Source organism: Triticum aestivum, chromosome 6A, assembly GCF_018294505.1.
Source record: "Triticum aestivum cultivar Chinese Spring chromosome 6A, IWGSC CS RefSeq v2.1, whole genome shotgun sequence".
Taxonomy (NCBI): Eukaryota; Viridiplantae; Streptophyta; class Magnoliopsida; order Poales; family Poaceae; genus Triticum; species Triticum aestivum.
This window is the reverse complement of record NC_057809.1, coordinates 422821326-422838005: the sequence shown is the minus strand read 5'-3', so window position 1 is coordinate 422838005 and position 16680 is coordinate 422821326. Positions and strand designations below refer to the sequence as shown.

General features: G+C 48.9%; 1 protein-coding gene across 1 annotated transcript; it reads left to right on the top strand.

Moving 5' to 3' along the window:
* Positions 1–7620: 7620 nt before the first annotated feature.
* On the top strand, positions 7621–9075 carry LOC123127723 (phosphoenolpyruvate carboxylase kinase 1). The gene is made up of 2 exons (XM_044547539.1): positions 7621–8472; positions 8610–9075. Exons 1-2 carry the CDS (start codon positions 7656–7658, stop codon positions 8663–8665), a joined length of 873 nt encoding a protein of 290 aa, XP_044403474.1. The 5' UTR covers positions 7621–7655; the 3' UTR covers positions 8666–9075.
* Positions 9076–16680: the final 7605 nt, after the last annotated feature.

Here is a 16680-nt window from a genome sequence, read left to right as displayed (position 1 = left end):
TCGTTTGACCGCCACATAGTGACTTTCCTTAGGTGCGGCTTGAAACCGTGCACAAATTCCCACACTCAACATGATGTCCGGTCTAGATGCACAAAGGTAAAGCAAGGATCCAATCATGGAAAGATATACCTTTTGATCCACCGCTTTACCATTGGGATCTAAGTCAAGTTGGCACTTGGTGGGCATTGGAGTGGAAGCCGGCTTGACGTCACTTAGCTTGAATCTCTTGAGCATGTCTTGAGTGTATTTGGATTGATTGATGAAGGTTCCTTCTCTTCTTTGCTTCACTTCGAACCCTAGAAAGAACTTCAACTCTCCCATGAAGGACATCTAGAACTTTGAGGTCATGAGAGCGGAAAATTCCTCATTGAAAGCTTTGTTAGGAGAACCAAAGATAATATCATCAACATATAATTGGCACACAAACAACTCCCCTTTGACCTTCTTAGTAAAAAGAGTGGGGTCGATTAGCCCAACTTCAAAACCACGGTCTTGTAACAACTCGGTAAGGTGGTCATACCACGCACGTGGGGCTTGTTTAAGGCCATAGAGTGCCTTATCGAGTTAATACACATGATCAGGAAAGTAGGGATCCTCGAACCCGGGGGGTTGCTTGACGTAAACCAATTCATTAATGGGACCATTAAGAAAAGCACTCTTCACATCCATTTGTTATAGCTTAAAATTATGATGAGAAGCATATGCAATCAACATGCGAATGGATTCAAGACAAGCAACGGGAGCAAAGGTTTCACCGTAGTCGATACCCTCGACTTGGGAGTAGCCTTGTGCTACCAAACGAGCCTTGTTGCAAATGATAATCCCATGGGCATCTTGCTTGTTCTTGAATATCCACTTGGTTCCAATGACATTGTGGTTCCCCATTGGCCTTGGCACCAATCTCCACACTTTGTTGCGCTCGAAGTTGTTGAGTTCTTCGTGCATGGCATTGAGCCAATCCGGATCTCCTAGCGCCTCATAGACCTTGTGGGGTTCCACACAAGAGACAAACGCGTGATGCTCACAATAATTTGCTAATTGTCTACGAGTGCTTACCCCCTTTCTTAAGCTTCCAAGCACATTCGTCATGAGATGATCCTTGGTGGAGAGCTTGGATGCAATCTTGGCGGCACGACGCTCTAATTCCTCCTCGGTGGTGAGTTGAGGAGCGGTTACTTGATCATCTTGAGCGCCGTCATGAACTTGTTCTTGATCTTGAACTTGCTCGGGGGAGAGAACTTGACCTTGGGCATCACTTGGTGTGTCAACACCGTCTTGAGTATGATCTTGCCCTTGGTCTTGTTCATGAGGTTGAGGGCCTTCACTTTGTTCTTCGGAAGCGTGTGGGCCTTGGGTTGGTGATGGCTCCACTTGAGTGGAGCATTGTCCTTCTCCTTCGGCCACAAGGGGTTCCTCAATGGGTAGGATAAAACCAACACCCATTCTTCTTATGGTTTGAGGAGGAATTTCATCACCTACATCACAAGTGCCACTTTGATCCACTTGGGAGCCGTTATTCTCATCAAACACCACGTTACACGTCTCCTCAATAAGTCTCGTGGATTTATTGAGGACACGGTAAGCATGAGAGTTTGTAGCATAACCAACAAATATGCCCTCATGAGCTCTAGCCTCAAATTTAGACAACCGAACACCTTTCTTGAGAATGAAACACTTACACCCGAATAGCCGGAAGTACTTGAGGTTGGGCTTGTTACCGGTGAGTATCTCATATGGAGTCTTGTTCAAGCCCTTGCGGAGGTAGAGCCGATTGGATGCATGACACGCGGTGTTGATGGCTTCGGCCCAAAAGTTGTACGGAGACTTGAACTCCGCCATCATGGTCCTTGCCGCATCCATCAACGTCCGGTTCTTCCTTTCCGCAACACCGTTTTGTTGAGGGGTGTATGGTGCGGAAAATTGATGCTTGATTCCCTCATCACTAAGAAATTCATCCAAGGTGTAGTTCTTGAACTCGGTGACATTGTCACTTCTTATTGTCAAGATCTTTGCATTGTGTTGACGTTGTGCTTCATTTGCAAAGTCAATGACAGTTTGTTGGGTCTCGCTCTTCCTCTTGAAGAAATACACCCACGTGTACCTTGAGTAGTCATCCACAATCACCAAGCAATACTTCCTACCTCCAAGACTATCGAAGGATGGGGGCCCAAAGAGATCCATGTGAAGGAGCTCCAAAGGCCTCTTTGAATAAATTATAGTCGTGGGAGGGTGAGCCTTCTCATGTAGCTTTCCTTCGATACAGGCACTGCAAGCACGATCTTTAGCAAAACAAACATTCGTTAGTCCACGGACATGGTCCCTCTCGAGGAGACTCTGCAAAGATCTCATATTGACATGGGCTAAACGGCGATGCCAAAGCCATCCCACATCAACTTTAGCCATTAGGCATGTCGCGGTCTTAGTGGGTCGCTCCGAAAAGTTAATCACATATAGACCGTTCTTGACATGCCCAACAAAGGCTACTTTAAGAGTCTTGCTCCACAAGAGGGCCATGGTATCGATATCAAAGAAAGTGGCAAAGCCCATGATTGCAAGTTGACGAACAGAAAGTAAATTGTATGCAAGGGACTCAACAAGCATGACCTTCTTGATCGTGAGATCATGAGAGATGACCACCTTGCCAAGTCCCAATACCTTAGAAGATGAGGCGCCACCCCACTCGACATTGGTGGGCATAGATGGAACCTTGTGCACGTCCACCACCAAGTCCTTGCTTCCGGTCATATGATTTGTAGCTCCGCTATCAAGCAACCATGATCCACCACCGGAAGCAAACACCTACAAGAGATCAATGCTTGGTTTTAGGTACCCATTTTGTAATGGGTCCTTTGATGTTAGTAACAAGGGTCTTAGGAACCCAAATAGACCATTCAATGTATTCATTAAGAGAACAAACAAATTTGGCATAAACATGCCCATCACTAGCACGGCATAACACATAAGAAGGATTAAAATCGTCGGCTTTGTTGGGAGGGGTGACATTGCTCTTCTTGACATTGTTCTTCTTCTTCTCCTCGGGGGCACTCTCTCCCTCCCTCACAAAGGTTTGCATGAGAGGAGGAGGTCGTTTGGTCTTGTCATTCTTCTTCTTGTTCTTGGAGTCGGGCACGTACCCAACCCCTTCCTTGGCCACAACTCCCTTTTGGTTGATCAAGAGATCGTTGAGGTTATTCTTGCCTTGTATGCAAGTCGCAAGACCTCTCTCAAGTTGCTCCTTCAACTTAGCATTTTCCTCAACAAGATGTATATGCTCACAACACGGGTTAGTAGCATTTGCATTATCAATTAAAACCATATGAGGAAAAGTTGCTTTCTCCTTAGTTAGCTTCACTTGGAGTTGATCATGAGACTCCTTGAGACTAGCGTGAATACCCTTCAAGGCCTTGTGGGCCTTGTCAAGTATATCAAACTCCTCTTTGAGTCTAGCAAGATCAACCCCGAGTTTGGCCTTGTCGGAATTTAGCACACGAGAAACAATGAGGTCATGATCATAATCTTTCTTTAACTTAGCATGATAAACGTTGTGTGACTCCTCAAGAGCCAAACAAACACCACGCTCTTCCTCAAGAGCATTGGAAAGATCCGAGATTTCATCGGCATAGTCACGACTATGCCCTTCCATCTTAGAGATGGTGTCCTCGTGATCCTCGATCATGTCATTGGCTTCACCAAGTTGTTCCAAGAGAGCAACAAAGTGCTTCTTGGATTTTTCCTTGAGTTTGCCCATAAAGGCCTCAAACTTGTTAGCCTCCACATTAGCTCCCTCAAGTTCATTAATGCAATCCGTCGGGGAAGGATGATTAATGATGGTAGTTTTGATGTTGGAGGTTACCTTGTTGGTGGCTTTAGCCATGAGGCACTTGGCGGTGATGCTCTCGTTGGGTGAGTCGAAGAGAGACACCCATGACGTTATTGCAATGGCAACGGAGGCCATGGCAACCGACTCATCATCTTCATCATCGTCATCATCCTCATTGTACTCTTCTTGCACAACCAAAGCCTTGGGAGGAGTCTTCTTGGAGAAGTTGTTCTTGTTGGGGAACGACTTGGCCTTGTTTTTTCGGATGAGCTTGCCACCATTGTCTTCCCTCTTCTCATACGGGCATTCCGCAACGAAATGACTCACGTTGCCGCAATTGTAGCAAGTCCTTACCCGTTGCTTTCCCCTTGTACCACTCGAGTTGTTTTTGCTAAAGTTTGGCCTCGAGTTTTTCTTGCTCCAAAATTGCCTTGAAGCAAGTGCCATGTGTTCATGATATGCATACTTCGTATCGTCGGGGTTGCTCTTCTCTTCTTCCTCTTCTTCGTCTTCCACGATGAGCTTGGCCTTCAATGCAAGGTTAGGCTTCTTTGCCCATTGAGAACGGAGCACCGCATTGTCGGCGGTCTTATCCAAAATGTTCATGACCACAAACTCATCCAACACTTCGCTTGAGGTCAAAGTGTGGAAGTCCGGTCTTTGACGAATGACGGAGGACATGGCCTTGTGATAGGGCATCATTGCCTTGAGGAATTTGCGCTTGATCCAATTGTCATCCGTGTCCTTGCTCCCGTGATCTCATAGTGAGACCACGAGTTTGGTTACTCTCCGATAGAGCTCACGAGGTTCTTCATCTTCCTTCATTGCAAACTCATCGGCCTCATCTTGTACCACTTCATAGTTGGAGCGTTGAATGCTTGCGCTTCCCCGGTAGAGAGACACGACACAATGCCATGCATCTTTGGCCAAGGCAAAAGGACGAAGATGAGGTAGGTCTTCGGGTGGAATTGCATCTTGAATGATGAAGAGAGCATTCTCATTGAATTGATTGTCCGCGGCTTCTTGAGGAGTGAAGTTGCTTGGATCATGTGGATAGAAACCTTCTTCAATGATTCTCCAAAGGTTAGTGTTCACATGATTTAAATGACGTTTAAAGCGGTAAACCCAAGAATCAAAATCCTCATTTTTCACAATCTTAGGGGGAGGACCGGCATGATTCAAATGAGTGGAAGGAACCGGTCCACCATAAACAAGTGTTGGTTCCACATGGGCAAAGATGCCGGTGCCATTCTTGCCACTAAAAGAAGGAGCCTTTTCACTACTAGCTTCCCCCTTGTCGGGGATAGCATCCGTCACCTTGTTGGCGGGATCACCCACTTTCAACTGTGCGGTGGATAGTTTAAGCCCCTCAAGAAATTTAGTAAACATGCTTTCGACTTCGGTCGCCATGGAGGTTTTCAATGTCTCCAAGGCCACATTGAACTCCTCACGAGAGACCGAAGTTCCTCCATCTCCCGTAGACGAGATCGGATTCACACCGGAGTGTTCCTCCACACCGTCTATGGTATCAACCATACTCTTTGGATGGTAAAATTCTTAATAAAGAGGCGAGGCTCTGATACCAATTGAAAGGATCGATATGGTTTACTAGAGGGGGGGGGGGTGAATAGGCAACTAACAATTTTTAGCTTTTCTTTAACAATTTAAACTTTGCATCAAAGTAGGTTGTCTAGATATGCAACTAGGTGAGCAACCTATATGATGCAACGAGGATAGGTACACAAGCAAGCAAGAGATATGAAATAAGTAAGCTTGCTCAAATAAAAGCACGAGATAACCAAGAGTGGAGACGGTGGAGATGAGGATGTGTTGCCGAAGTTCCTTCCCTTTGAGAGGAAGTACGTCTCCGTTGGAGCGGTGTGGAGGCACAATGCTCCCCAAGAAGCCACTAGGGCCACCGTATTCTCCTCATGCCCTCACACAATTCGAGATGCCGTGATTCCACTATTGGTGCCCTTGAAGGCGGCGACCGAACCTTTACAAACAAGGTTGGGGCTCTCTCCACAACTTAATTGGAGGCTCCCAACAAAAACCACGAAGTTTCACCACAATGGAATATGGCTCCGAGGTGACCTCAACCGTCTAGGGTGCTCAAACACCCAAGAGTAACAAAATCCACACAAGAAAGTATGGGGGAAGCAAATATCCTTTGGTGGAAGTGTAGATCTAGGTCTCCTCCTTCAATCCCTAGCAAATCAACAAGTTTGAGTGGCTAGAGAGAGAGATCGGGCAAGAGAGCTTGAAGGGCATTAATGGTGGAGTGAGAGAGGTCAAAGGTGGGAGTGGTAGGTGGGAGAAGCCCCCTTAAATAGTCATCCCACATTTCCAACCATTACTGCGTTTTTTGCACTGCAGCGGTACAACCGGTCCTCGTCCCGGTACAACCGGGACTCACGGTGTAACTGCAGAACCCTACCAAGCGGTACAACCGGACAGGCGGGCGATAGTACCGGCTAAGAAAAATAACCGGACTAACCGCCTGGCTACCGCACAACCACCACATCAAAACAGGAGCTTGACCGGTACTTGGGCGGTGCCTGGCCGGAACAACCGCATGGCCTTGAGCTCTTGGGCGGCTAAGTACTGAGCGGAAGAACCGCTCGGACCATCGGTGGTACCGGTCATCGTGGAACGACCGGACCAACCGGGCCACTACCGCCCAAGAACCGCATCAAACCAGAAGCGAGAGCGGTACTTGAGCGGTGCATGGACGGAACCACCGCCCCAGCTGTTGCAGAGCATGGTGGCGGTACCACCGCCCGGAGGCAGCGGTACAACCGCTCGAGCAAAACTGGTGAGCGACAAGACCCAGCGGTACAACCACTCCAGAGAGCGGTACAACCACTCCAGAGAGCGGTACAACCGCTGGGTAGACACAGTGAGCAGAAAAGAGGGGAAGAGGCAAGGAAAACTCTCTCTCTCCCACACACACCTGAGGAAGGCAAAGAGAGGGTGAGAAAAGTGTACGTGAACTGATTCCCCCAGAGCTTCCTAATGAGGATTCCCTCTTGATAGTACGGGTACTCTACGACCAAAGAAAATAAAAGCGTAGAGGACACGTCTTCGATCTTTTCCTTCGAGAGGCAATAGCAATCCGATGTAAGCCTAAGCATCGAGAACCTGAAACATATAGCACACGATTAGACCACAACGGGTTGTCATTATCATCCAAAACATAAAGTAGGGAAATGCCCTTTCAGTAGTTTTTAGTCACAAAATTAGATATTTTTGGTAGTTATCAGTCACTTTTTTGAAAGTGGTAGTTCTGTGGGACGGTAACCCCTAATGTGGTAGTTTTTTGTCAAATACTCTATTTCTCCAGAGAGCCCCCCAGTAGAAACTGAAAATAAATTGAGCAACATCCTGTATTTTTTTTGTCCTTGGCTTATAACTCTATTTTGCTTTTCAAAGGGAAGATGTGCTAGTAACTCAATTTTCTTCAACACTTTCCACTGCATTTTTTAGCTCAGTGCACTAAAATAATTTTATTGAAAAAAAATTCTTGTCTAGGTTGATGTTGGTAAAAATTAAAGTTTATTTAAATTTACAGCTGTTCTCATGATTTTTTTACTATAAATATGCTTTCACTGATTCATTGTTGCCTATTTGCATCCTAAAAGAAACTCTTGTTTTTTTAGCCCGCACGGGCTGCTGACCTGGTAGAGGGTAAAACGGGAAGAGGAGAAAATGCGGTGTCCCGGACAGGCAGGATCCGAATATTCCGCTCGGCCGTAGGTTGGCCCGTGTCGTTAAATAGGCCACCCCCTCCGTCCAATGGGGCTAACCCGAAATTCACAGGAAAAAACACTGAACTATGAGTGCAGACCTAAACAGAGACTACGAGATTGGCGAGGAGATCGGCCGCGGGCGGTTCGGCGTCGTCCACCGCTGCACCTCGCGCTCCACCGGCGAGGCCTTCGCCGTCAAGTCCGTGGACCGCTCCAACCTCGCCGACGACCTCGACCGGGAGCTGGCGGAGATCGAGCCCAAGCTGGCCCAGCTCGCCGCCGCGGGGAACCCGGGCGTCGTACAGGTGCACGCCGTCTACGAGGACGACTCGTGGACCCACATGGTCATGGACCTCTGCTCCGGCCCGGACCTGCTCGACTGGGTCCGCCTCCGCCGCGGCGCGCCCGTCCCGGAGCCCGTCGCCGCGGACATCGTCGCGCAGCTCGCACAGGCGCTCGCGCTCTGCCACCGTCGCGGGGTCGCCCACCGCGACGTCAAGCCTGACAACGTCGTCCTCGACGTCGAGGACGACGGTGAAAACAGCTCCCCCCGCGCGCGGCTCGCGGACTTCGGGTCGGCCGCGTGGATCGGCGCCGACGGCGGCCGCGCCGAGGGCCTCGTGGGCACCCCCCACTACGTCGCGCCAGAGGTTGTTTCCGGCGGTGACTACGGCGAGAAGGCGGACGTGTGGAGCGCAGGTGTTGTCATGTACGTGCTGCTCTCCGGCGGCGCGCTCCCCTTCGGTGGCGAGACGGCGAAGGACGTGCTCTCGGCCGTGATGCGGGGCAGCGTCAGGTTCCCTCCGAGGCTGTTCTCCGGCGTGTCCCCGGCCGCCAAGGACCTCATGAGGCGGATGATGTGCCGTGACGAGTGGAGACGCTTCTCCGCAGAGCAAGTCCTCCGTAAGCACACATTAATCCCTACTATACTCGTACTCCGGCGTACATCTTTGTCTTCGAACCAGAAAAATCGTGTTCTCCGGCAGTTTTCATCTGAGATTAGATCCAGGAATTAACATTTTGTCATGTTTGTAATGCAGGCCACCCGTGGATCGTGAGCGGCGGAGGAGCCCGGGCGATGGAGCAGCCAACCTGAACGGCCGCCGGATCCGAGACACGCCAGAGCAGATCGAGGCAGATTTAGAGCATGCCGCCCGTGGGACCCCGGCTCCGCAGAGAAGTAGAGATAGTCGGCGATCGAGACGCACCGGCCGACGATGTTAATACGGTTTTTCTACGCAAGGCCGCGCTGATACATACGGTAGTACGTATCGCGCTACGGCAGTAGATCGAGTGAACCTTAGAAGAAGAGCAGTAGCGGCTCCGCTTGGACCTGTGTTTGTCCAGCTTTATCCTTTCTTGTGTGCGATGCTGCATGTCATGATGGATGATGCAGCAGGAGTTTTTGTATATATTCGAGCGTGCGTATGTACGTCTTGTACAAACTAATGGAGATGGAATAAAATGAGCTAGCCTAGCTTATGCTTTGCTTCCCTTTTAATTCAAGATTGTCGTGTGCCTTTCCCTAAAAAAAAAAAGACTGTCGTGTGCCTTTCGGCCGCCCCCGCCGTATCGAGGATATTCTAACAACTTTAGGTAAACACTCCACTCGCGAAGTCTCAAGTTGCATGAAATCTTCGGTCAGCTGACATGCAAGTTTCTCCTTATACAAGTACCCCCTTATATAAGAGCGTTCCAATCACTATTTTAATAATCTAAACACTCTTATATTTCTTTGCAGAGGAAGCGATCAAATAGCTGCTAAAAAAACCTTTAATAGAAGATGTAAATGCAAAAATATCTAACTTTTGCATCTTCAAAGCCAAATAACCCATCTCCAAAAAATGATGTAGATGCAAAAAAAAGAATACAACTCCACCTCCTTGAGATGTACTATCTTCGTCCTGATTTATTAGTCCAATTTGTAATTTATGCTAAATTTTGAACAAAAATTTAACGGACATGATGTTAGTGCATGTCAATAAAAATTATATCGTTGGATTCGTATTTGAACATAGTTTTCAATGATATCATTTTCAGTGACATGCATGAATATTTTGTTAGTTAAATTTATGGTCAAAATTTGACACATATTATAATAAGAACCTATAAACCAGGATGGAGATAGTAAAAATACAATACACACATTGCAAATTTACATCACAGGCACCAGGAGATGTAAACGCAGATGTAAACCAACCGTCGCGCGCGAACGCTAACCGTCAGCATGAAAGTTCCATTGCCCGATTGTGACGCCCCGAGACTGATGCGACAGGTGTCCTCTGGTTATTCGTTATTGTTTCCTTGTCATTTGTTTGGTCTGTTGCATTTCATCTTTGCATCATGTGCATTGTATCACGTCATCATGCAACCCGTTTTAAAACTCACTAAATAAATTGCATGGATCTTCGGTCCATTTAAACCGAGCGAATTCACATGGTGATTCTCTTTATAACCTATCCTCCCGTTAGTAGGGAGCTATATTCAATATTCCATTTTCGGAATCACCCATGAACACACTTGCTAATAATCACATGCCTTTTCTCGCTTCAAGTTTGGGTCCCCAAACTTTGCTTTTTATCCTTTCCCCATTTTCCGGAGCTCCACCAAAAATCCGAACATTTTTGGACCTTCCTAACCCTCACTTCCTATTCAAACCATTTGATTTTAAATCAAATGAGTTTGAATTTAAAACTTTCAAAAATGCCCACTCCATTTTCTTGAAACATGCGCATTTTTGCGAGTCCATGGAAATTACTCCCATGCCCAAATTGCATCCATACCCTCTCTTTCTATTTTTCTTCTTCTATCTATTTTTCTTTTCTCTTTTTGGTTAAGAGAGGAGAGTAGAGAAAGAGAGAGCCCAGCTCAAGCGAAGCCCATACAACCAGCTCGCTGCTTCTCTTGGGCCTTACAACATCTCGCGCCGGCCCATCTAAACCTAACCCTAGGCCCAAGCGACCTAGCACTCCCGCATCGCTCTCTCCCTCTCCATCGTCTCCACCCCGCCGCCAGAGAGACCCGCTCGATCCCCTCGCCCTCTTCCCATCGAACCTTCATCTCGCTCGTCTCTTTCTTTCCCTGCGCCCGATCCCCCATCTCCCTTCTCTGCCTCCTTCCTCCTCCACCGCCCCAAGCATCCCCTTCTCCTTCCCGAGACTGCCGCTGGCGCCCCAGCAGGCTGCTGCCGTCCGTCTCCTCCGCCTAGTGCCCGCGCAGCCGCACGTCCAGAGGCCGCCGCCCGCTCCTCCCTCGATCCCGCCGGAATCCAGCGTCGGCCTCGTCCCCTCCCTCAAGCACGTCGTCGCCTCCCTCCTTCCTCTCCCGCAGCGCGTCCCCAACCACCTAGGCCGAAGCCCCCGCTGCTGCGCCTGGGACAGGAGGTCCCCCATGGAGGCCGCCCCTTGCTCGTCTCGCGCCGCTTCTCCATGCCCCGTCGGCCTCCTCTGCATAGCGCCTCCCGACGCCACCCCACCTCCATCGCCCTTGCTGCTGCTGCTAGACCACCATGGCCACCTTCCCATGTTTCTTCTTCGGTCTTCAGTGCATCGAACACCCCACTGGTGCCTCTGTGAACGTTGCCAAGTTTGGCCACCACCAAGACCTAATCCTGTACCCGAAGCCCAAGTTTGAAGACTGCGTGGATGTGCATCTTACTTGTGCCACTTTGGATCGTCAAGACCGTTTCGGGATTCGCCAAGTACCGCTACGCCCGAAGACCACGGATCCGTGAAGTTCCACTACCGTCGCCATGGATCCGACAAGTACCCCGGCAACGTGTACCACTACCGTCGACCTTCGAAGGACATGGTTTTGCCGAGTACCTCTTCGTGTTGTAAAGACCGTCAAGTCCTTCGACGACAAGTGCATGACCACACGGATTGTGCCAAGTACCCCTTCGAGCTATCAAGACTGCAAGCGCCAAGTTACTCGACGACCCTCGAAGACTTCAGATTCGACAAGTCTGATGACGCTCTTGTACAACTACGTTGCCGAGTCCGGGACCGGCAAGACCAACGACGCGGAAACGCCAAGTACCTCAACGGAAGACCTGAACGCCTACAGACGTGTACGACTACTGTTGCCCGAAGAACCGTGGTTCACAAGCATCGTGAATGACTACCGTTGAACGTGGATTCGTCAAGTTCCCCGATGACCATGTACCACTACCGCTTCGCGAACAAAAACGACTACTTCCTCACTGAGATGTGTACCACTACTTCCACTACCGTCGCGAGAACGTCTACTTCCACTACTTCCTCTACGCCGACTTGACCCGTTCCGAAAATGCACGCTTTAAAGGTATAACCACCGAGACGATGCCCGTGAATGAATGCATGTGTGATGTATGAGTTGCTCGTGCTTGCTCCGTGCTCGAATTGTTTGTGCACGTTGCCCCTCTTTTGCCTTGTCACCATCGTCGACTCATGGGACACCCGGAATCCGGGATCACCCCACTATCTTTTGCATGCTCCCGTCATTTTCCTTTTGCACCGGTATTTCCATGAGCTACCGGAACCGTTATCGTTGCCGTGGCACCCCTTTCTTTCCACCACGGTGACAAATGCTTCATAATGCTCTTGTCAACTTTTAATAAAAATTGCATAAACTTGTTCATGTCATCTGCATCATGATAACAACAATTAAAATGTTTAAATTGTTGTTGCAATAAATTACTAATGCATATGGGGATTTATCGGATTCGTTATTTGTTATATCCGGCCCCATTTAAATGGTTTAGATGGTGTAGTTTTGTTATGCCTCACCTCTTGCCATGTTAACCAACCTTTAATATTGTTGAGTACATAACCGGGAGAGAACTAAATAAGTCATGTCTTGTTTTCTTCAATATGCAACGGGAGCTCCACTTAATTTGTAGGATTGCTTGTGCACTTTGCCATGCCATGCATTTTAAACCGGACATGCATCATACTTGGTTGTGCATCGTGCCATGTTCATGTGTTGGTTGTTTACTATGTTGTGTGCTTCTTTCCGGTGTTGCTTCTTCGGGTTGGTTCCGATAACGTCGCGTTTGTGAGGACCCGTTCGACTTCGTCCGTTTGTCTTCTTCATGGACTCGTTCTTCTTCCTTGCGGGATCTCAGGCAAGATGACCATACCCTCGAAATCACTTCTATCTTTGCTTGCTTAGTTGCTCGCTCTTTTGCTATGCCTATGCTGCGATACCTACCACTTGCTTATCATGCCTCCCATATTGTTGAACCAAGCCTCTAACCCACCTTGTTCTAGCAAACCGTTGTTTGGCTATGTTACCGCTTTGCTCACCCCTCTTATAGCGTTGTTAGTTGCAGGTGAAGATTGAAGTTTGTTCCTTGTTGGAACATGGAGATGTTGTTCCTTGTTGGAACATGTTTACTGGTTGGGATATCACAATATCTCTTATTTAATTAATGCATCTATATACTTGGTAAAGGGTGGAAGGTTCGGCCTTACGCCTGGTGTTTTGTTCCACTCTTGCCGCCCTAGTTTCCGTCATATCGGTGTTATGTTCCCGGATTTTGCGTTCCTTACGCGGTTGGGTTATAATGGGAACCCCTTGACAGTTCGCCTTGAATAAAACTCCTCCAGCAATGCCCAACATTGGTTTTACCATTTGCCACCTAGCCTTTTCTTTCCCTTGGGTTCTGCAGACTCAAGGGTCATCATTATTTTAACCCCCCCGGGCCAGTGCTCCTCTGAGTGTTGGTCCAACCTGTCAGCTGCCGGTGGCCACCAGGGGCAACTCTGGGCTGGCCTACCCGTACCTAAGACAATCTGAGGGTGCCCTGAGAAAGAGATATGTGCAGCTCCTATCGGCATTTGTCGGCACATTCGGGCGGTGTTGCTGGTTTAGTTTTACCTTGTCGAAATGTCTTGTAACCGAGATTCCGAGTCTGATCGGGCCTTCCCGCTAGAAGGAATATCCTTCGTTGACCGTGAGAGCTTGTCATGGGCTAAGTTGGGTCCCCCTGCAGGGATTTGAACTTTCGAAAGTCGTGCCCGCGGTTATGGGCAGATGGGAATTTGTTAACGTCCGGTTGTAGACAACCTGAAGTTGACCTTAATTAAAATACATCAACCGCGTGTGTAGCCGTGATGGTCTCTTTCCGGCGGAGTCCGGGAAGTGAACACGGTGTTGGAGTTATGCCTAACGTAGGTTGTTATAGGATCACTTCTTGATCATAGTTCTTCGTTCGTGCTTTGCCTTCTCTTCTCGCTCTCTTTTGCGTATGTTAGCCACCATATATGCTAGTCGCTTGCTGCAGCTCCACCTCATACCTTTACCTTACCCATAAGCTTAAATAGTCTTGATCGCGAGGGTGTGGGATTGCTGAGTCCCCGTGACTCACAAATACTTCCAAAACCAGCTTGCAGGTGCCGATGAGACCGTGCAGATGACGCAACCAAGCTCAGGAGGAGCTCGATGAAGATCTTGTCCTTTGTTTTGTTTCATTCTAGTTGATCGGTAGTGGAGCCCAGTTGGGGTCGATCGGGGACCGTGTCGCATTTGGGGTTATTCTTTTATTTTGGTACCGTAGTCGGGCCCTGATTGTATTTGGATGATGTAATGCTTTATTCATGTAATTGTGTGAAGTGGCGATTGTAAGCCAACTATGTATCTCTTTCCCTTATGTATTACATGGGTTGTTTGCGAAGATTACCTCACTTGCGACATTGCTTTCAGTGCGGTTATGCCTCTAAGTCGTGCTTCGACACATGGGAGATATAGCCGCATCGAGGGTGTTACACCGACCCCCTTTCCACCGCCACCTACCGATTTAGACTAGCTCCGCCACCGCTCCGCCGCCCTGGCTAGCTCCGGCGCCTTCCCTACCCATTCCAGTACACCCTCGGCCATCCCCGCTGCCCGAACCTGCAGCTGCTCGAGGAAGCGCCAGCTAGGGCTGCCGCTTCTTCGATCCACCATGGCAGCCACATAAGGAAACCACACAGGGAACCGGCCGCCTCCATCGCCATGGCCGGCTACTCCAAGGACGAGCGCGGCGGTGGGGCAGAGGGCCGCCGCTGCTTCGATCCACCATGGCAGCCGCATAAGGAAACCGCACGGGGAACCGACCGCCTCCATCTATTGGGGAACACGGTATTTCAAAAAAATTCCTACGATCACGCAAGATCTATCTAGGAGATGCATATCAACGAGCGGGGAGAGTGTGTCCACGTACCCTCGTAGACCGAAAGCGGAAGCGTTTAGTAATGCGGTTGATGTAGTCGAACATCTTCGTGATTCAACCGATCCTAGCACCGAACGTACGGCACCTCCGTGTTCAGCACACGTCCAGTACGATGACGTCCCTCGAGCTCTTGATCCAATTGAGGACGAGGGAGAGTTCCGTCAGCACGACAGCGTGGCGACGGTGATGATGAAGTTACCGGCGCAGGGCTTCGCCTAAGCACTACGACGATATGACCGAGGTGTGTAACTGTGGAGGAGGGCACCGCACACGGCTAAGAGAAGACTTGGTGTGCCTTTGGGGTGCCCCCCTCCCACGCATATAAAGGAGGGGGAAGAGGAGGCCGTCCCAAGGGGAGGCGCGCCAAAGGGGGAAGTCCTACTTGGACTCCTGGTCCAAGTAGGATTCACCCCCCTTTCCTATTCCAACTAGGAGAAGGAGGGAAGGAGGAAGAGGGGAGAAGGAAAGAGGGGGGCGCCGCCCCCTCCTAGTCCAATTCGGACCAGCCATGGGGGGGGGCACGGCCAGCCATTGAGGCCCTTCTCTCCTTTCCCCTAAAGCCCATTAAGGCCCACTACTTTCCCGGGGGGTTCCGGTAACCTCCCGGTACTTCGGAAAATATCTGAAACACTTCAGAACCATTCCGGTGTCTGAATATAACCTTTCAATATATCGATCTTTACCTCTCAACCATTTCGAGACTCCTTGTCATTTCCGTGATCTCATCCGGGACTCCGAATAAACTTCGGTCATCAAATCACATAACTCATAATACAAATCGTCATCGAACGTTAAGCGTGCGAACCTATGGGTTCGAGAACTATGTAGACATGACCGAGACACATCTCCGATCAATAACCAATAGCGGAACCTGGATGCTCATATTGGTTCCTACATATTCTACGGAGATCTTTATCGGTGAAACCGCATAACAACATACGTTGTTCCCTTTGTCATCGGTATGTTAATTGCCCGAGATTTGATCGTCGGTATCATCATACCCACTTCAATCTCGTCACCGGCAAGTCTCTTTATGTTGGAAATATGCCCTAGAGGCAATAATAAAATGGTTATTATTGTATTTCCTTGTTCATGATAATTGTCTATTGTTCATGCTATAATTGTATTAACCGGAAACCGTAATACATGTGTGAATACATAGACCACAACATGTCCCTAGTAAGCCTCTAGTTGACTAGCTCGTTGAACAATAGATGGTTACGGTTTCCTGACCATGGACATTGGATGTCATTGATAATGGGATCACATCATTAGGAGAATGATGTGATGGACAAGACCCAATCCTAAGCATAGCACAAGATCGTGTAGTTCGTCTGCTAGAGCTTTTCTGAATGTCAAGTATCATTTCCTTAGACCATGAGATTGTGCAACTCCCGAATACCGTAGGAGTGCTTTGGGTGTAGTACCAAACGTCACAACGTAACGGTGTGGCTATAAAGGTGCACTACAGGTATCTCTGAAAGTGTTTGTTGGGTTGGCATGAATCGAGACTGGGATTTGTCACTCCGTATGACGGAGAGGTATCTCTGGGCCCACTCGGCAATGCATCATCATAATGAGCTCAGTGTGACTAAGTAGTTGGTCACGGGATCATGCATTACGGAGCGAGTAAAGTGACTTGCCGGTAACGAGATTGAATGAGGTATTGGGATACCGACGATCGAATCTCGGGCAAGTAACGTACCGATTGACAAAGGGAATTGTATAAGGGATTCCTTGAATCCTCGACATCGTGGTTCATCTGATGAGATCATCATGGAACATGTGGGAGCCAACATGGGTATCCAGATCCCGCTGTTGGTTATTGGCCGGAGAGTTGTCTCGGTCATGTCTGCATGGTTCCCGAACCCGTAGGGTCTACACACTTAAGGTTCGATGACGCTAGGGTTATTAGGAAG

What these genes read in the sequence shown, in the direction of transcription:
- LOC123127723 (XM_044547539.1), top strand. Translation starts at nt 7,656, where the DNA reads ATGAGTGCAGACCTAAACAGAGACTACGAGATTGGCGAGGAGATCGGC. An exon ending in CTCCGCAGAGCAAGTCCTCC is followed by an intron (nt 8,473 to 8,609) that starts GTAAGCACACAT and finishes TTTGTAATGCAG; the next exon opens with GCCACCCGTGGATCGTGAGC.